The sequence below is a fragment of the Pseudopipra pipra genome, chromosome 3, assembly GCF_036250125.1.
Source record: "Pseudopipra pipra isolate bDixPip1 chromosome 3, bDixPip1.hap1, whole genome shotgun sequence".
NCBI classification, from domain to species: Eukaryota; Metazoa; Chordata; class Aves; order Passeriformes; family Pipridae; genus Pseudopipra; species Pseudopipra pipra.
In genome coordinates this window covers 15144660-15165805 of record NC_087551.1, presented here as the reverse complement: position 1 = coordinate 15165805, position 21146 = coordinate 15144660, and the positions used below count along the sequence as shown (strand labels likewise).

The 21146-nt window shown below is 37.1% G+C and overlaps 1 protein-coding gene across 3 annotated transcripts in view; it reads left to right on the top strand.

Moving 5' to 3' along the window:
- PPP1R21 (protein phosphatase 1 regulatory subunit 21) overlaps positions 1-14797 on the top strand; it is a 36177-nt gene extending 21380 nt beyond the window's left edge. For 2 of the 3 annotated variants that reach the window (XM_064647980.1, XM_064647982.1), the window contains exons 13-22: positions 883-975; positions 2845-2972; positions 3348-3500; positions 4277-4369; positions 5613-5840; positions 7213-7248; positions 8431-8547; positions 9479-9577; positions 11621-11749; positions 13569-14797. In XM_064647980.1, the coding sequence (XP_064504050.1) occupies positions 883-975; positions 2845-2972; positions 3348-3500; positions 4277-4369; positions 5613-5840; positions 7213-7248; positions 8431-8547; positions 9479-9577; positions 11621-11749; positions 13569-13598 (1106 nt within the window). In that variant the 3' untranslated portion in view covers positions 13599-14797. The remainder of the gene's footprint in view (positions 1-882; positions 976-2844; positions 2973-3347; positions 3501-4276; positions 4370-5612; positions 5841-7212; positions 7249-8430; positions 8548-9478; positions 9578-11620; positions 11750-13568) is intronic. The other variant, XM_064647981.1, reaches the window with a different exon arrangement.
- Positions 14798-21146: the final 6349 nt, after the last annotated feature.

Below are 21146 nucleotides of genomic sequence, written 5' to 3'. Positions count from 1 at the left end.
ATGAATGCTGCTCGTTTGGTGCAGTCTGAACTCTGGGCCAGTGAGTTCTGCAGTGTGCTCTGTCATGAGCCTCTTTTATCCAGGCTGGGAAACTGAGTGTGCTGTAGAGTGTTTCATGCTCCACACTCCTCCTTCTGGACAGACGTGGGCATGGTGCAGGCCTGGAAATTACCAAGCAGTCACACGTATCAGATTTTAGATAGTCATAGTTAGCTGCAGAGGAGAAGAAACGACTCTAGGTTTTTATAGTGTGATTGACAGTGTGTCTTTTGTCATCCTTTAATTAGGAAATTGTTAATAAACTACATTTTATTACTAATCATCACTTCCAAGCCCTCTTGTTCATAAGATTATTACAACTGTCATGGTAATGACTAAATAAAATCAGATAAAACTTCTATATGTATGGGGAAACTATCTCCAAATGGATCCTGTAAATAACAAGAGGAAATGGTTATTGTGTAGCTTCAGGTTGTTTCAGTCTGCACTCTTTAGAAGAGCCCAGATGCTCCTTCCTACAGCAGTGAACATGTAAGTATTTCTGCATGTGTAAGTGGTTTTTGAGACCAAACCAATTGATATTTGTAAAATATGAATAAAACTTAGGGAACTGGAAAGTATTTTACCTGTCAACTCTGGCAAAATTTTTTATATATATATATAATGTATATATATATATATATATATATATATATATATATATATATATATATATAATTTGATAATGAAGGGGAAATTTAAGTAAATGAATCTATTATGACTCACGCTCTATGCAAATGGTTCTAGTAGGTGGAAATGGAATTATTTTCAGGGTGGCTCTTTTCATTCATGGTCAAATCTTGGTGTTGTGGTTTTCTTTTCCTTTTTATGTGGCACTCTTAGGTACAAAACCAGAAGGACTACTTAGGACAAATTATAACTTTGTGTTTACAAACATTGCTGCAAGTCTTCATGGATTTCATGACGTTTTAAAAGGTGAGAGTACGGTAATGTTGTTATGTTTCAGATCTGCTTCTTTCTGTTTAACATAGCACACATGTACTCTCTCTGTAACAATATTGAATGTATAATATGTCATAAATCTGGTTTGTTTTGCCTTTAAAAGTGAAGATGAGAAACTAAACCTGCTAACCACTTGTTTCAAACATTCATGTGTGGTTTTCATTCCTCCGTTCTGTTAGCTTTGTTAGTTGAAGTTGCTGGATTGTTTAATTGTGGCTCACCACATCTTTCTGAGCAGTATCACTTTACTTTCTGAACTTCATTGCTCTATTGAAATGAGCATACAGATTGGAATGCTATTAAAGGTACATATTTTCCCCTGCTTACATACCGTTGACCTAGTACCTGTCTTCAAAGTGGAATTTTTCCTTACTATTTTTAGGTTGGTTACTATTTTTAACATGAATATATTACCAAAGCTTACAAAGAAGTCTGGGTTCTTTTTGAAACTTAATTTCCTCTTGAAAAATGGCTTACCTTCCTTTTGTCAGAAGAACATAGATATGTTATGTTTTCAGTGAAGTGATGTTTGGTTAAAACTCACAGTTTTAAAAAACTGATGTTTCTGTATGTCCTAGAATTTCTGTACCATGTAGCTGTTCCCAGGGAGAAAATAATCCCTACAGATGAGTTGTTTTATTCCTAGTCAGTTGTTTAAACATTAAGCTTTTGTAATTTTAAGCAAATTTTTTTTAATAATAACATCAAAGCATGGCTCCATTCTGCAGAGTCCTTGTTAAAAAAAAATTATATTAAAGATTATACCTCAAACCAAAAGTTTTAGAGAATAGATAAGTTTATTGATAAATACTTTCTACTTCTTAGTATGTTTACTGCAATGTAAAATCAACCCAACTTACACTTTAAAAGAAATAAGGAAAATAGAAGTACTGAAGAAAACTGTCAGTAGAATTCATTAGCTGTCCACAGAAATGTTGTGCTTAACATTTTGCACTCCCACACTCCAGAATGCTTGATTTGTCACTTCTCTCTTCTTTCTTGATCCAAACTAATTTCCAACTGCTTAAGATTGCCTAAGATTATAACTTGTGGTGTTGATGAGCTGGGACTTCTTCGTTCTGTACCAATAGTACTTTATTGTACAATAGCTGCAAAATGTTCATCTATCAAACAATTACCTTTTTTTTTTTTTTTTTTTTAATTAGGGCAAGTAGAGAATGTTTGCTCTTGTGTAATAGAGACTTGATTCTTTTTAAATTTTGGTGCTGTTGAAATCAAACAACATACCTAGATGTTACTGTGAATGACTTCAAAAAGGTTCTGTGTGTTCCTCCCCGTACTCCCGCACCTGGCTCCCCCTTGAAGACTGTTCTGTTAATTTTACCTGAAAGAATATTAGAAAGTAACATTCTAAACTTCTGATAGTCTTTTAGATTTGCTCTGACAGAATTAAAATACTCTTCCTTTAGAAATTATGTGAGCTTAACACCTGGATATTGAGCGTGACAAAAAATTCTCCTTTTGAGTGTCCTGATGTAAACACATGGAAATGAAAAGTGTATTTGTGAGATGAAACACTAGGTCAGTGTGAGCTTGAATCCCCTATATAGCTCTGAGTTTTGGAACACAGAGTACACTTAAATATACACCTTTATTCTGCCTTGTGTAACAGCCATAATGTCTGTTCCTTATGATCACAGACAGTTGTCTAAGGCACCATACTGAAGAACTAAGAGTAGCCAGACTAAACTTTTATACAACTTAGAGAGGGGAGAAGTGTTTGAAGCCTGAGGTCGAAAGCTGAATTTGAAAATGGTTGCTGAAATAAACCAGAATCGTAATTTGACATAAATGTGATTTTTTTTTTTTTTCCTTTTCCAGATATTTCCAAACACTACAGTCAGAAAGCTACTTTAGAACAAGATGTTCCAACTGCCACACAGAAACTCATAACTACAAATGACTGTATTTTATCCTCTGTTGCGGCTTTAACAAACGGAGCAGGCAAGGTACTGGATATTATGATTTCAATGGAATGCCCTAAGTTGTGCAGGTTTTTAAGAAAAAGAAGTAATCTTTAGTTGAATGATTTGAAAAATCTGTGTGTGCCTCTGATATTAATAATCTATAGTATCAGGTTTGTTCTTAAGGTATTCTCAGGCTGAGTTAAAAACCCCCTCATAAATGAGTGTTAAGAGTGGGTACTGTGAAGAGGATGCTTTGTGTTAGTAAGGTCTAGGTTATGTGGAAGGGCCTGTGGCTTGTTTCAAATTCTTGTTGCGAAATCCAGTTTGACTGAATACTTGTCTTTTGAAAGAGTAATTGCTCTGATGAATCTTTCTGGTCAACTTAATTCAAAAAGTGACTTCTCTTGATCTGTGTAGATCGCCTCGTTCTTCAGCAACAACTTGGATCACTTCACTGCTTCATTGAGCTATGGCCCTAAAGGAGGAACAGAGTTCATCAGCCCTCTCTCAGCTGAGTGTATGCTGCAGTACAAGAAAAAGGCAGCTGCTTACATGAAGTCTTTGAAGAAGGTTTGTTCAGCTACTGTGCTTGCACAGAGAAAGTGCAGTTCTGTTGATACTTGGTTATGCCACAGAGAATACAAACTAAGGATTTTCAGTGTTTGGAATGGATTAGATTCTCTGAATGAGCATTTTTGGCTAAGGGAATGGAACCCTTAGAGCAATAATGCTGTTGAAAACTAGAGAGCATAGTTGCCCTCACAACAGAGGGTATGTGCCAATTCTGCCATTACCCATTTCCACTAATTATTTCTGTGCCAAGACTCCAAGGAGAAGAGGGTAGCTGCTTATTTAATTTTCCTCCCGTATCCACCACGAATGTGGAGCAAATGATATCATATTCTTACACTTGCATTCACTGGAACACAGTGGAGAGCAACAGGGAGAAAAAAAAGGCAGCTGAAAAGGAGGAGCACTGGAAAAAATGTGCTGAACCAAAGGATTGAATGCTGCCAGATCTCTCTGTTGTCTCTGTTAAAATTAACAATTAAGTGATGGTGTACTTAACAGTTGTTACTAAATCACTTTACTGCAATGTCTGTAAAGATGTATTTGATGATTAATTAAACACTTTTGAGTTTTCTGAGTGCTTTAAACAACTGCACCTTTTGGGGCAGTATTTCTTGTGAGCTCAAACCATTTTTTCCTACTGGCTGGTAAGCACTTGGAACATGTTTTTTCTTGCCTTTACTATGAAGTAAGTAAGGCAGTAAGAAAATAAATGTAGAATACGCATTCTGATCTACTGTGTAACATGTTTTGAGGTTTCTTTTGTTCTTCTACAGCCTTGTGCAGATTCAGTGCCTTATGAAGAGGCTTTAGCCAATCGCAGAGTTCTCCTGAGTTCTACAGAAAGTAGAGAAGGTCTTGCACAACAGGTATTCTGGTATAAATTTTACTAATGTGTGATAATGTATTTTGTAGGAGAAAAGTAATATCAAATAGTCTCCACATACTTTATGTCTGTGGTCATGCATGTATTGAAGCTTAAAATTAGCCTGTAGATGTATTGTAGAGTTTTGAAAGTAAAGCTTACCCTTGTCAGGCTGGATTATCTCCTGTACTTGCAGAATGTACATGTAATTATAAAAGACAGGATTATGCCATTGATAGCTTTATTTGTAAGTACAAGAAGTCAAACAATCTTTAATTATTCAATTAAATGCAAAATAAAGACAAAAATAAGGCGTACCGAAGGATTAATTTGTTTTGAGTCCTTTTTTTCGGACTGTGCAGGATTTATTAGTACTGGTTAAGAACAATGATTTTTCTATTCAGTTAGAGTAATAGAATCCAGTTTCTGTCGTCCAGTGTGCATATATATATATTTTTATTTTTTTTCTGGAAGCTGAAACAGGGGAAGGTTACATGGTATTTAAAAGGCCTACACAGTTTGCCCGTCTCCTCATATGAATGAGACTGACTGATTAATACTGAAACTTCTTTATTAGCTTGAATGCTCAGACTGTGCTTGACTCATTGTCATTGAACTTTAAGAAAAATACTTTGGTGTGTATGTGGGGGTTTTGATTGTTTTGGTTTTTCTTTTCTGTGTTTTGTTGGAGTTGTTTTCTTGTTTGTTTGTTAGTTTGGTTTGGGGTTTTTTGTGAGTTTGTTTTTGTAGTGGCTAGTACTCAAACTGTGTTAGTAGGGGTGAAATAAATTTCAGCACAAATGTGTGGAGTGATTGGATGTGTTCTGTTCCACGGTTGTTTTCTTAACTAGACAAAGTGGGTGGTTCTGTCTGGGTGAGGTGGTGCAGCTGGAGGGGAGAGTTTGTCTTTCTAGAGTAGAAAATTATAATGCTGGTGGTGCCAGGTACACATCTTTCAAGTTTTTATAAAATTCTTCCCTGCTTTGATTTTTCACCTCATACAATGCTGCCAGTTTTATGAGCTATAACTTTGTGACACAAGTTTCAAACTAATTAAAAACAGGGTCATTTTTGACAGTGGACCGTAGTTACGTGTACAGCTCGAAACAGTAGTTGTTTACCTACTGCACTCTTTGTTAGCTCACTTATGTAATGGTTTAAAATAATACTGTCCTCAAACATTTCCTGTGTGTGGCTTTTTTCCCCTTGGGTTCAATAACCTGGACTGTAAACTTTCCCTCCTAAAGGTTCAGCAGAGTTTGGAGAAAATTGCAAAACTTGAACAAGAAAAAGAACACTGGATGTTGGAGGCCCAGCTAGCTAAAATAAAGCTAGAGAAAGAAAACCAGAAACTGAAGAACTCTCTTAGTGGAAATTTAACTGAAACTATGCAGGAGCATTCCATTTTGCCAAATGTAACAGAACAAAAGAAGGAAACCACAGAAAAGAGGGAACCCATTAAGAGTACTAGTCTGGTAAGTGACCTTTTTTACTTCAGTAGAGAAAAATCCACTTTCTTTAGGAGTAGTGCTCTTTGATCAGTGGAACAGTAATAATGAAAGCCTTTTGACTGTGTTGAAGAGCATTCATGCTTGGGGTCCTTGTGTTTGCAGAGCTGCCTGTGAATACTTTCTGCAGAGTTTGGAACTTCTTGCATTTTGAGACTTTGTTCGCTGTTATAACTGTCATAGAGGTATTTTTGTAGCTCTGTTCTTGTGTGACTGAGGGGGAAATATTAGGTGCTTAACCTCTAGATTTTTCTGACTCAGTAGCTGGGAAGCCTTGCAATTGGTACATATCTCAGGTTGGCTCTGAGTTTCCAATACTTTTATTCATCTCTAGGTATGTTAAAGCAAATGAAAGTAGGTAACTAGTGTTTGTAAATGGGTTATAAGATTTACTACATGTCAGTTGGGGTTCAGCAACTGCTTCTGGATGTAGCATGGATTCGGTCCTTACTCTTCTATGTTGGGAAATGGCTTTTTCCTGTTTACTACAAGTATTTAAAATGGGTTGGCTGTTCCCTTGAATTACCACTTCTGAAGTGGTATTAGCAGGAATGTCATCTGTAAGAAATAATCAAACTACTCAGCTCAGCATTCAACAGAATTCTTTTTTTTTTTTTAAATTCCCCACTGTCCCACTCCAGGAAGAAATAATCAGTGGATTTTGAAGTCCTCAGTTTTGAAGTAAACTGGCACCTTAACTTTTTGATCCTCTATTTGAATCGTTAGGAGTTTGAGGAGAATTTTTCCAGGCACAATGCTTAACATAAATTATGGGTCAACATATTGTATAAATATTTCCCATAAACCTCAATCTCTAGTCCTGTTGAGATGGAGAGGAAAAAAACCCTTTGATTCTCTGTGAAGATATTCTTCCATGAAACTAGTTATTGGCATACACCCCTCCTGTAGAGTTTTGTCTCAGTGGAAAGGAAGGAATTCGGAAGGTACTCAGTAAATCCAAGTCGTCTTTCCTTGCTCTTAAATAAGACAAGTAACGTTTCAATGCACTAAAGTACCTCTGAATTAGTTTCATATGATCAAGCAGTTGCATAATCATACAAGCCCAGCTGCATCTTGTTGCTTTTATTGCCTTTTCCTCTGTGCATAGCAAGGCAGGGGATATATTTGGAGAGTTGGTGTCAGCTTTAATTCTGTTCAAGGCATCCATGTAATCACTCTTGTTTATGTTACAGGTGGAAATACTTAAATTTGGTTTCAGTTTGAACTGCTGAAAGGTTTTTTAAATTTAAAGTTCTTCTTTGACTGAAACCATAATGACTTGCAGTTATGGTATCTATTTTTGCAGTCCTCATTAAGTGTATTTTCTTCCTTGTTCTAGATTGGAATGTTGACTATAACTACTGATAATGAAAAGGTAATCTGTTTTAAGCATTATCAAAGTACATCTGCTAAGTACTTCAATTCTGATGCTGTTAAACTTACTCCAGAGGTCTAATTACCAAGAATAGTGTCATATAATGGCACGAGTCACCTGTGTAGTCTCTATTTACTATATAGTCAAATTTCTGAAATCCATGTATTTCTTAATTTTTTTCTTCTGTTAGTGAACTCTTATTTTACCCATTTAAGCATTTTGGAGCAGTGCGAGCTGTGATCCAGGTCTGTTATCTGTAATTTGAGGAAAGCATTGGTCTGTTTGTGCTTCAGTAGCCCACACTGCATTCCAAGCCTCCATTCTTATCTCTTGAGGAAGGGCTCAAGCTGCTAATAAGTCCCTGACTGCAGTGCTTGGTGTACAGGCTATCCCAAACCAGAGGTCATACTGAAAGAAACTTGGAACCTGCTCTCACTTTATTTAGCACTGCTATAATGTAACACTTGTCCCAACAGGAACTCCGCAGAATAAGATTCAGTGCTTTCCCTTTTCTGATGCTGAAGGAAGTGATGTGTGTTTCAGTTTATGCTTCCTTTTCTTCTGAAGGTGTGATTAAAAAGGGTTAGGGGATCAGGGAATAACTCATACAAGCTCTTAAAAGCTTCAGCATAGTGCTGGACTTGAAGGTAATGACAGATCATGTGAAAGCTGCCTCCAGCGGGCTACTTATACAGTTAACTTATAGTTAACTAGCAAGTTGTTTGGCTTCTTTATTTTTTCTTTTCTTTTTAAAATTCACATGTCTAAAGAAACTTTGGGAACATGCAGCATTAGAAATAGTTTTGACTTTTGTGAGCTGCTGAAATTTAGTCATGTCAAGGAATTCTTCCTTGTCGGGAAAAGATAGAATGTTTTTACGTGGGTGAAAGCACTTCTGCAGTGGATTTTCATCTTCATCAGACATGTTAAATCAAGCTAAATTCTTACCTCTCCAGTCAACTCTTTGTCCTTCAAGGAAGTTTGATGTTAAGAGTCACCATCAGAGTGGCAAGTTGCAGTGTGACCTGCTGTTATCTGTCTCTTGTGTTTGGGCAATTTAATACTTTTGGGTAGAGCAGCCAGGCCTCAGGAGGGGAGAAGTCTGTATAGAGGCAATGCGGTGATGCAAGTGTTCAGTCTGTTAAACGTAAATACTGTCTGCTTAAATTTTTGCTTTGCCAGGCTCCAGATGTTGAGTCTCGTGAAGACCTGATAAAAACCCACTATATGGCAAGGATAGCAGAACTTACCTCTCATCTGCAGCTTGCTGACAGCAAATCAGTGCACTTTTATGCTGAGGTGAGCATGCAGGCAGTGGCTCTGCTGAAAACAGTAAATCTCTTTTTCAGCTTTCCCCAGGCAAGTGCTATGATAGTGAGTTTAAATATATGGAGCATAGTGTTTTTAAAAATCTGTTCCTGGAGTATTTTATTTTTTGACTGTGGTCTAGTATGCATGAAAATGGATATCGTAGAGTGACTTTTTAAAAATAAATTCTTTGGTAGCCTTGTCTTGGGTGTATTAAGAAGTATAATGTGTATCATGTATAGATTTGTTCATGTAAGCTGAAGTAGCTGGTTTTAGTTACCTAGATAGTTTGGACTTAATTTTAAGGTGATGCTGATGTCATTCAAAAATGTATGAGTGTATCATGAAGTGATGAAAGCAACTCTCTTCAGAGAAAATTGATTCTTAGACATAAGTTATACTTCAAGAATTAACAAAATTATTCATTGTATCCATAGTTTCCTGTTTTCATTTAGAATTGTAAGGTAACTTTTTTTGAAAGCAGTGGCTGTTTTGATTTGTGTAATTAACTGATGTGGAATATAACAAAACTCCAGGTTAACAGAACAAATCATCTTAAATATTTTTAATGGTAGAGTGGAGGAGCCGTCTTTCCTGTCATATTTGATCAAGGTATGAAGTGAGTTGTTTGTGTTGCATTTTTACTTATGAAAAATTTCCTAGCAATTATGGGAAAAATATGATATTTAGAGGATTGGCAATATGGTAATTCTGTAAAGTGAAACATTTCATGTTAACTATTACACTACCTTTGCATTTAAAAATGTGCACAAGCTCTGACTAAGTTTCTTGAAATCTAAGTGTTACAGAAAGATGGAAAAATCGAAGCAGTCACCTAAAGATGCCACAAGTCACAGTATTTCTAATACTCTGGAACTAAGTTTCCTTCCCTCTCCCATCCCTGTCCTGTTCCTCTTGATAGTGTCGAGCACTTGCCAAAAGACTGTCCTTAGCAGAGAAGTCCAAGGAATCACTCACGGAAGAGTTGAAGGCAGCCAGTCAAAACATCAGCAGATTACAGGCAAGTGAATTGTTATATAATGTAATAATGCAATAGATGCTTTTTGTAATCATGTGTGAGGTGAAGTTGGAGGAGAAAAATTACAGCCATTTAGCATGGCCATGCCATTACTAGGTCCTTAGTTATGGGATGTAAAATCTCTAATGGTATGTAGAGAAGAGCCTTAAGTGATACATTTTAAATCCCAGGTATAAAGTGGAACATCCTTGCAAGGAAAAGGCTGTAGTAGCCAAGCCCGTGTTTTAGCGCATTCGATGTCAAGGATTTTCGTGAAAATGAGGGAGTTTTAATGTCAAAAGCTGTGGTTGTGTGACAGCTTTCAGATTATACAAGGAATTCTTAATCCTTTCTTGCACCTGGGCCTGAAAGTTTTAAAAGATGCCAGGTTGATTTTTTTTTTTTTTTCTTTTTGAGATAGATAGATATCTTAAGCAATGATAACTTTGGGCTAATTTTTAAGAAGCTGTTGTTAACAGTAGTTGACTTTTATGCCAGATCTTGTGGATGTCCTGTCTGTTTGTCCACACAGCTGAGAAAGGAGCCAATATTAAATAAAGTATATATGTAAATACTCGGTTCCTAAATTCCTTCATGTTTTCTTTACATATAGTTCATAACTTTATTGCTCACCTGTCTGTGATGGTGGGTACTGAAATTGCTCCATACAGGCAGTGAACATAATGTTATAAACTTTGAACAGTTGTATCCATGAACAATTCTTTTAAACACTCTTGTGATTTGTTCCTCCAAGAAATTCCACAATCAAAATCTAACTGGGCATGAGATGTTAATCTCCAAGTACATATTAAACTCCCTAAAAAAAGATAGCAGGCACGCACGGTGTTTGTATGTTTAGTAGTCTGCATAGTATTGAATCATAGACCTGTTTAGGTTGGAAGGGTTCTCTGAAGGCCACTTGGTCCCCTCCTTTGGTCAGAGCAGAGAGAGTTCAGGTCAAGCTGTTGAATGGGATATTTCCTGTACAGCCATGCTGGCCCTGTGCCGCAGTCATTCCATTTCTTAAGCGTTGGACTGTTCCTTGCTCTGTCCTTGATCATTCAGCTTTCCTGGGCCCTTGTAACTACCAGGGCAGTTTTACCTGGGAACTTACCAAGCAGACATTGAAAAAAGCCAAAATCTACTCTTCTTAAATCTAGGATTGCTGTAATTCTGCTATTCATCTTGCTTGCTTCCCTCAGGATCTTAAATTCCACTAACTCATGGTTGCTGCAGCCAAGGCCACCATTGGCTTTCACATCCCTGACCAGCTTTTCCTTATTTGTGAGTAACAGGTCCAGCAGAGATCATATCTTAGTCCCGTTGATCACTGGTATCAAGAAGTTCTTTGCCACACTCAAGACAACTCCTGAGTTGCTTGTGTTCCACCTTGCTGCCCTTCCAGGAGATGTCAGAGTAGTTAAAATCCCTAATGAGGATCAGGGGCTGTGGATTAGAGGTTTTTATCTGCTTGTAGCAGATGCCTGCCATATCACCCTGTTGTTCTCCTGTAATCCCTACTTCTGAGATCTTAATTGTCTTCAAGACACTCCTTCACATAAAGCATGATTTCTTCCCTTCTATCCTGTCTTCCCTAAAGTGTGTGTTCTTCCCTAATGTTCTAGTCATGCACACTATCCCCCACATCTCTCTAATCCAAGGGAGATCATAGCTCTGTAACTGCATGTGGATTCCTTCAGCTTTGTATGCCATGTGTGTTCATGTCCAGGCCGTGCTTTAACCCTATAAATGTTACTTGTTTCCTGGCTGGAGGCAATGTTGGAAAACTTGGCTGTTACTCTTTTATGTAAGCCATAAAAAGCGAGGGGGAAAAATCTAACAGAAACAGCACAAAAATAAGGGGAATAAACCATGCATGAGACTTCAGGTAAAAGAAAAATAGTTATTGACTTTCTTTGACAAAGCAATTGTTTTTTTAGCTGAATTGCACACATTCAGCATCACAAGTGGAGGTAGAAGTTGGCTGCTTTGCCAGTTGTCACTAATATTGAGCAAAGGCTTCTGGTTGTGTTATTTTTCCCTTAGGATGAATTGATGACGACAAAGAGAAGTTATGAGGATCAGTTAAGTATGATGAGTGACCATCTCTGCAGCATGAATGAAACCTTAACTAAACAAAGGGAAGAAATTGATACTCTAAAGATGGCTAGTAAGGTAAGTTGGCAGGTGCTGGCCTTAGGCACTGGTTGCATTTTGGAGGTGTGTGGGTTGTATCTGGTGTTTCTGCAGTGCTGCCCTTTTAACTATCCAGTTCCCAAGCTATAGTTCTCATTCTCAGCCAAGTGGAAAGGAAACTCCAAACCTGCTTCTGCACTTTGCAGTGAAGAAAAAATTCTTGCAAAACATACATGTGGGAAAGAACAAACTCTTTGTGTCACTGCTTCACATTAGGCTTTCAAAGTGTACCCTCCGATGGCAGATCAGCACCTTTTTTTGTTAAAATGTGGTGAAAATAGAATTATTTGTAAATCCAGCTGGTGATACCAGGTGGTTATGATTAACTTCTGGGTAGGAGTGTCCCTTCTGCACCCCTGTTGGTCACAGCATACTCTGTTCTCGGCAGCTAGTCTCTTTCTCTGTTTTATTTCCATATTCCAGCTTGTCTGTCTCTCATGGAGGAATGAGAAAGTTACTACTTACATTCTTCTGTGAGCTTGAAGTGCACACTTAAGTCCTTTTCCAAGCAAGGAATCTGCCCACTTATCAGAAATAAATTTCTGACTTATCTTAATGATGAAAAATACAGAAGTCTGTTGTTTTGAGCAGTCAGTGATTAAACCATGGTATATCTTACTCTGGTGCTTCTAGGGATGGGCAGGTGTTGTGAAGGCCTTTGCCCTTCACTCGTCTGGCTGTGAAATGAATAAATTAGCATTATTCTCCTTAATCATGGAATGCACGGAAGCAGGTTTTACTGAAGGGTTAAAAAAATTAATAAAAAAAAAATCTATGTTTTGGTTAAAGATCCCAAGATGGCGATTTTTGGTTTTTTAGAGTAAGCTCTTCCCCCTCCTTTTACAGAAATGTTTTTCTTCAGATATCCAAGTGTTTTAACTTGGCACTGTATTCTTTAAAATTACTTCTGGGTGTATAAGCTCTTGTGTTTTTCGAAGAAAGCTCTTGGCTGCACACTGACCGTAGCACTTCATGTTTTTATAGAACGTTTTCTGGAATTTTTCACTTGCCATACTTTTAGGACTTGAAGTGGTACTCTGTCTGTAAGGAATTACCTCAGAACTTCACAACAGAAGCCACATGGGTTTTCAGATGTTACCCAATGTAGAAGGCGATTCAGTTGAAATCAAAATGATGCAGTTAAAACCTTTATCACTTGGAGAGAGTTGTTGGTTAGATTAAAAACAAATTTTATCTTAAGGAAATAAAAAGGTGAAGAATTGCCAGCAAGTAACTATTGCAGTAAAGTTTATTTTAAGCTACATGTTTCCTTTGTGGAACTATTGCAAGTCAAATGTGAGTTGGTTAGCTGTGGAACAATTTCTTTTTTAAACCACGAATAATCTGCACAGACCAAATTAAAATATGTTCTGGAGAAAAGCTGTAGGATGGGGGATTGATTTTTCTATTTGAGGCAATTATTCTTATAGGATATATTTGAAATAACACTTAAAGGTGAATTGTGATTTGACTTGCCTTCACTGCCCTTACAATATTGTTGTTAATACAGTTGAGTGTCTTGGGACATACCTCAAATGTCTCTTTCACAGGTTTCAGTTGAAGTACCTTACTTCATTTGAAATATCTGGTATTTGCCTCTGTTATACTTATAGAAATAGTGGGATTTTCAGAGGAAGCAGCTACAAGCTGCCATTATTAAAAGTCTGTAGTCTGTTTTCAGTTTGACTGTACTTTCTTTGCTGTAGGCACAAATTATCAGACATAAAGGTTTTGTGTGTTACCTGTCTAAATTTTCTTATCTGAGTTACATGTTCTGTTCACTTGTTTCTTGTTGCAGGGAAATTCTAAAAAGAACAAAAGTCGATAGTTTATGGCTGAGTCTTTGGAAGCTGCTGCTGCACAGGATGCAGATAGTGACCATTCATTATCCAGTACCTGTTTGTTCCAGGAAGCAGAGGCTGGTATTGGGTCTAGTAAAAACTGAATTGGTGCTGTAAATGGCTTTAAAATATTTAGAACTTGTAACAGATAAATCAGAACTTAATGCTGGCTCTAAACCAGGAAATACACACTCTGTGGATAATTTATATAGTAATTACCTTCAGTTTTTACTGTGCACTTTTTAAAACCAGGTTTTGATTTCATGTAATAACTTCAGATTTTGTATATTTTCAAATATATGTATGTATTAACAAATTTGGATCCGTGCAGTAGTTGTCTGTTTTTGAGTTATACATTTCATTGTCAATATGTGTACATTCCATTACTTGTTAATAACAGTTTAAAAATGAGTTTTGAGACTTTTTTTGGCCATGCAAGCTGTGCAGTTACTGTAAGTGTATTATTCCTATTCTCAGCCCTTTTGAATTAATTGGAGTTGTGGCTTGAAAGGATTTTTACGAATTCACACAAGTAAATGGGATCATTATTTTAGACTGCAACAGTGGAAACTTTTCCTGCTTGCATTTGGCACTTTGGATATTGAAGTAAAGAGCACAAACAGCTGAATTGGGATAGTTCTATGAAACTGCTTTAAGCCCTTACAATAACATTTTGTTTACACATATATGTATATATATATTGGTTGAAACAGCTGTTTAAAGCTAGAGGAAACTGTGATTGTCATTTACCCCAAAAGAGTGAAACAATATGTGTAGAATAGATCACCTTGCTGTGTTCTCTTCCAGTAAAGAAGAATACAAAATATGTGAAAGATTTAAACACTGAATTTGCAAAAGGTGTTCATGGAATTAAGTCCTGATGTATTCACTGAGGGGATGCACATGGCTTTTCCTGTGTTTTCAGAAGTTTGTGAACTTTAGGCCTCTCCTAAGACTTTTTTTTTTTTAAGTGAAGTTTAATACCACAAGTTTTCACAGCATTGGTTTGTTGGTTGGGGTTTTTTTGTTTTTTTAAAATCAGGTGCTGTGCTGCTCCACACTTCACACTGATCTTCTGTTCCATAATTTGCATTATGGCACTTACTTGTCCCATAAGGGTTTACTCCGATATCGAAAGTGTTGATATGTATTATCAATATGTAATAATAAAATCAACTACATGAAACCAGCCTGACTTTTTTCTTAATTCTGGCTGTGCCCAGGTTGCATGGTGTGATATTGTGGGGGGGTGTTAACAGGTGTTGCTGGTGAGGTGAGCTGAGGTAAGTGCATCAGTCTAGTTACTCTTAATGGTGCTTGAGCCAGGCTGCATTTCTGTACCTAATGCTGCTCTGTGCAAAGTACATCGAGCCCACATTAGCATTTCTCACCTGCTCTGCTTGATCACCACTGTGGAACTGTTCTGTTGTTTTTTCCTTTTAGAAATGCAAAATAGATGTGGTTAGAAAAGGGAGAGGAGATGGGGAGAGCCTGCAGGGTTTCTTATGAGCACGGTGTTGAATTTAAAACTGGGTGCTGGTGCTAATCCGGGTTGGGAAGTGTTTGCTTTCTCTCAAACCATTTTATGGAAGCAGGTACAGCTTCGCCTGTTTCAGTTAGCGTTGGAAGGTGCTTTCTTCCAGTTCTTTTGAAGCTGCCTTCTCTGAAGACTTTTATCTTGCAGTGAAGGTGCTAATTCAGTTATTTTAATTCTCTGAATCAAATTACTAGACGTGTTACTGATGCTACTTTTCATAGGTAGCTGCATTCAGAAAAAGGTTTTGCTTAGGCATTTTTGACATGTCTAATTAAAACATATGCTTTGAAGAGAGTGTGTTTAGAGCTTGCATAAAATGTTATCTCAAACTGGTTTTACAACAGAATATATCTCAACATCCAAACTGGAATTCATACAGAATGTACAGGCATTTAGGTACAATTCCAATGTGCATTAGTTTATCAGCATTTTTTCTTTGCAGTATTATTTGGGAGTGTGTTTGTGTGTCCCTCTCACCAATCAGCACTAAACATGCTTAGGGAGAGACAATTTTCTCAAGCTCCCTTCAGTTTTTCAGGAAAATGTTTTGAATTAAGCTTTAGAAAACTGTAAACTACCAATACTCAAAAATAGAATCTGGAAAAAAAATTAAAACAGTATTTTGGATACTGCTGTAGTAATGTTGTAAAGGGGCATAGTACATTACATTTAACTTAGTGGCATTAGAAGCTGGATCAAGTAGAAATGCCCAACTAGCTTGTGCTTATTATCTGCTAACCAGGTGATTCTGAATCTTTCTGAATATCTCAAATGCTGTTAAATGTTTAAATTGCTACTACATAAGGCTATGCAACTGAAGGCTGACTTCAACATGGCAGTGAAGAATTCATCTTTGAGGCAAAGTTGTCCAGAAATAGAAATTCGAACTACTTTGTGTATATGAAATAGTATGTGCAGATTATCATGGAGTGTACAAAATTTGGGCAAAGAAATGTTACTAATACTGAAATTAATCCTCAAAAGTATACAGTGTGAATGCTTGTCTTACTAGTTGATTAACTGGGGAAACTAATGACAAAATGTTGCAGACTGGAAAAAAATTTAGAACATTACTTTGTAAAACCAAGGTTAAAGAAAAACCCTAATGACAATTAACTTTTTGAATGGACAGTTCACTGTAATACACAAGTTCTTAAAGCATTTTTAGAGTGTTTAATTCATGTCTCCATAACGTTGGGCACCTCATGAGTAGTCTCTCATACTCATGCATAAGTGAATAACTCAGGAAACATCACTATTTTAATGATTTTAATAACTGGATTTTCAGAAGTTCTCTCTGAACTTTGTTTTTGAAGCTATACTAACATATTTAAGGATTTTAAAATGTTCAGCTATCCTAGATTTCTGAAAACACATCCCCAGTAACTATTCTGTGTGCTCAAAATAAATATTTGCTGTAATCACAAATGAGTTCAGCTTCAGAACTGCCCTTTTAAGAGCTACTGCTTCATGAGTCATGAAAATACCCAAGAAGCACCAAATACATTGGCTATTTTAAAAGACCTTAAGCTCTTACAGGTCAGAGGTTTCCCTGCCTGAGAGATTAAATTCTAAAACAGGAATCTTAGGCTGATGTTGTAAGCTGTGCAAGGGTCTCATCTCACTGCTGTTTAAACAATCATCTGCTTATTTTGTTACATAATTATTCATCTGTGATTTGAACAACGATAATCTAAAATGTTGGTTTAAAAATGGTGGTGTTTGTCATGTCTTGTGTTAGTTCCTTCAGATTAATTCTGAACCAGCTCAACATTTCAGTAATAGTGGAGGCTGGATCTTCACGATGGATGTGATCTAGCAACACTCCAAGCAGCATCAGTATTGAAATTGAAGCATTTGGTTTTCCCATCTTTGTTGAAATACTTTGGCTGTTTTTGTGGATTATTTTCTCTTTTTCCCAAGCCAGCTCCATTTCTTGTACTTGTGAGGATGCTGCTCCACATACTCTGCCTTCCCTCACTAACAGATGAGTTGAAGTTTTGGTGTGAAGGTCTTTGGCCCAGCATGTTTCCTGGATGCTGACTTTGGACACAGTGATCACACTGTTTAACAGTGTTCACTAGGACTCCAAAGAACAGATTTGTTTGGACATATAAAGCATCAGTTGCAAACAGGAAAGGAAATAAATTTTGTATCCACATATTGCCTAGACTGGAGAAGTTATTTACTGGATTGGGTGAGCAATGTGAAAGCTGTGGGATTTTGTAATAATATAAATCCACTGATATATTAAACTTTGGAGAACCACTGGCCCTGTAACCTGGGCAAACCTGTTATTTAATACAGTCTGTATGTAAGGTAATTTGAGAGCACTATCTTAGCAACAGCAGGGTCATAATAAAAATAAAGCTTAGTGCAGTAAAAAATGGTAATTGTTGCCAGAGGTCTGATTACTTCCTCCCACAAAGGCTGGATGCTGCTCGATTAAGAATGCTTGTTCTGTCTTATTCTGCATTTTCTGCCTCTGTTATTACTTGCAGAATTGCTCAGCTATGAATTAAAACCATGTTTGTTTAGAAGGGGCCATGTTTGCCTGAATTCCTGAATATTTCTTTTAATCACAGAGTCAGAGACTTGCTTTAACTGTAATTGAGTGTGCAGAACTGCTGGCTTGGTTACAGAGGGGGACAGAGAAGAGCTTTTGGGGACCTTTGTAAACCAGGTTTACTGGTTGACTGGGGCTGTGAGCTAAACCACACGGAAACTTGCCGGGGGCAGTTTTCATTATCTGCCTCTGCTCTGTGTGTAGGCAGCTTTAGACATGTCAATGCTAATTCAGAATCACTCAGCTTCTTGCAGAGTCAAACACTTGCATTGCTGCAATGCTGGGGGTTTGCAGCTGAGCTGCAACAGGAGAAATGTGATTCTCGTTGGGCCTAATTTGCATGACAAGCTACTATGCTAAGAGCCCTAAAAGAATTCTAGTTAAAAACTTCTTATATGTGAAATAGCAGAGGTGCGGGAGAGATCATGATTTACCTGTACTGGGTTTAAATCTAATTCACCCTGGGAGTTTGAAGCTTTTTAAGCTGATGAGGTCTTAACTAATGAAGAAGCCTTTGAAATCCAGGCCTGGTGTCAAAATTGTCTTGGTGGTCTCTCATAAACAACACAGCTTGGTCCTGAGAAGAGTTAAACCCACAAAATTTAAGAGTCTAGGTAATTTCCGGTTATTTTAAGCACTGTGGATTCTTTCATGAATTGACTTGGAAGGCAGTCTGTGGTGGCACGTAGCTTCTTGCAGACTTTCTCTGTATAAAGTTCTTTGCTTCTTAAATGAATATGAGAACACATTAAATCTCCACACACTTCCCTTTCTACTACAAAGAGTCTTCATCCTTGTCTGCCCTCCCACTAAAACTTCCAATTTCTTTTCTCTCGAACTTAAAAGACTTCAGTTTGTGCTGAAATTGTAAATGCAGAACATTTTATCCAAGAAAGATTATTTTAATGAAGTTAGGAGATTGAAGAAGTCTGAACTGAGAACTTCAGTGCAGTTTCATTAACTGCAGCCTTTGACATAAGGAACACCTGTAATATACTTCTATTTAGTGACTTTCAAATTGTATATAGCATAAGCAGGGCTGGACAGAAAATATAAACCTTGGGAGGGGCGAATCAACTCTACCAAAGGTTTCTTTTGAAGTCTGGAAAATTTGGTTTATTTTTAGTCCAAAGAAGTAGACAAGAAAAGTTTCTCCTGGATTATCAATCTAGCCCAGGAGGTCAAGAGCACCTGAATCCAACAAGCATTCAATCTCTCATAGAAAGGACATTAGTATGCTAGATTTCTATAACCAATTTATGTGTAGTAAATATATATTACTTAAATAGACAATATACAAGGCTTGTAAATTTTAAACAGCAGTTGTGCTAAGTGAAAGATGAATTTATTAAATAGGAGGAGGAGAAGAATTTGCTTTTTCAAACCAAAACACAAAAGTAATTCTCAGTTAAGATGAACTTCTGCAGAAATTTCTTGCTAAAATAAAAGGTGAACTAGTAGAGCAAAGAGTTAATATAAGTCTAGAAACAAGTATTCTTCTGTCTCCAGTTATATTTGGTTTTAGCCTGATATGAACTGACAGGTTTCACTTTTGACAAAATAGTCACATACAGTAAACATTTTATAAAAAGGATAATATATTGCAAATCATGTTAAGATCAACTTAAATATAGTCAGCAACGTAAACTGAATTTGTTAGCATTGTAAAAGGTTGAATGAGTTTAATAACTGTGTGTAGCAATATATAATACTGTATGTGCTCTTCAAATTGTGTTTACAGTACAAATAATTTTAATAGTTCTAATCCATTCTGTATATGCTATTCATTAAAGTCAAATTTTATTAAGGACTTCTAAATCTCAGTTTCAGGGTTTCTTTCACTAATGCTTGAGTTCTGTTGCACGGAATTATTTTGGAGGAAGAGAAAGTGATAGCAGAATTTTCTGGAGAAGAACAGTCTTGTCTTGAAAATGTATACACTTGTCTCAACAAAGGAAAAATCTGATCCCTTCCCACTCGAAACCCATTAGAAAGGGCTAATGTGGAAGCTAAACAGGGAAAAGGTTTTATTGACTGTTGTGCAGGAGTATGTGAGAGTCTGAAGGACTCATTTGGGAGTATGTAGAAAATATAGAAATTAGAAAGTATTTATAATTTCCTGGCATTTTTTGGCAAAACAAGAGGTTTTGATCCTCTGGTCCCCTCTGCTAAGAAGTTGGGTGTGTCCTGGGAGGAGGCAAAAGACTCTTTTTTATGGGAGATTATAAATACAGTTTTGACATCAGGCCTGAATTTCCAAGGCAGAAGACTTTAGTGGGATGGAATTCCAGAGGAAAGAGGTTGGGATCAGGTTCTGACACTTCCAGGGCTGTATGCTGGGCTGAGGATGGCAGGTGGAGCTGCCTAACCCCATGCTAGCCAGAGCTGCAGTACTGCAGTCTGAGCCTGGAGGCCTCAGGCTGGCAATACTCAAGAAAAACCTTTAAGGAGAGAAAAATGTAAAGGTTACAGTTCACTGGCTTGCAAGTTACAGGTACATTATGGTCAAAAAGTTTCAGGCTCTTGGGATCGGGGCTTTGAGCAACCTGGTCAAGTGGAAGGTGTCCCTGCCCAGGGTTGAAACTGGATGATCTTTAAGGTCACTTCCAATCCAAACCAGGATTCTAAGAAAATCTGTCTGTGTAGAAAATCCTTAAACCCTTTCCCTTTCTTGATATTGAGATGGAAATATGAACAACAGCACGATTCTGCCACAAACAGGTAGGCAAAAAGCCCCCAGGTGAAATTCTGTATTACCAAAATAAAATTAATTTGAAGCATAATTTTAACAACCAGTATCTTACTTGGTTTGACATTATAAATACTCATGAACTGTCTAACTATATTTGGCACTGGAATTTTTTAAATTAAGACAATAAACCCAGATTTTTTTAAACCATGGATGGCCAATGTTTATCCTAGTGCAATTTTTATAATGGCATTAAGCTTACAGAAAAATTTATTTGTGGGGAAAACCATACTGAACACTTCTATTGCAAATGGAGATGGACAGAGCCTGAATTGTATTACCCATGCATAGAGGAAAGCAGTAGTATTGCTTAATTTTCAGAGAAGACATAAGAAAACTTTTCAGAGAAGATAAATAGGACAAAAGAAAACAATTTACAGAAGGACATCCCTCTGTATTAAAACACAAGGGAAATTTCAACAACACTGAAAAGCAGTGGAGCTAAAATGGATGGATGATGCTTTACAAACAATTTTGGATGAATTACACAAGAAATGAGCTCACTTCTGTAAGTGAGCTATCACTGCTATTGATAGCTTTTCATATGGGCAATTTGGGTGTCTGCCGTCCCTGGCAACTCTGCTCCATGTCCCTGGGAACGCTCTAGAGGGTTTTATAGGTGTTTTCCCCCTCTTCATTCTACCCGTTCTATTCTATCTGTATGTTCTTTCCTTTTAGGAAAG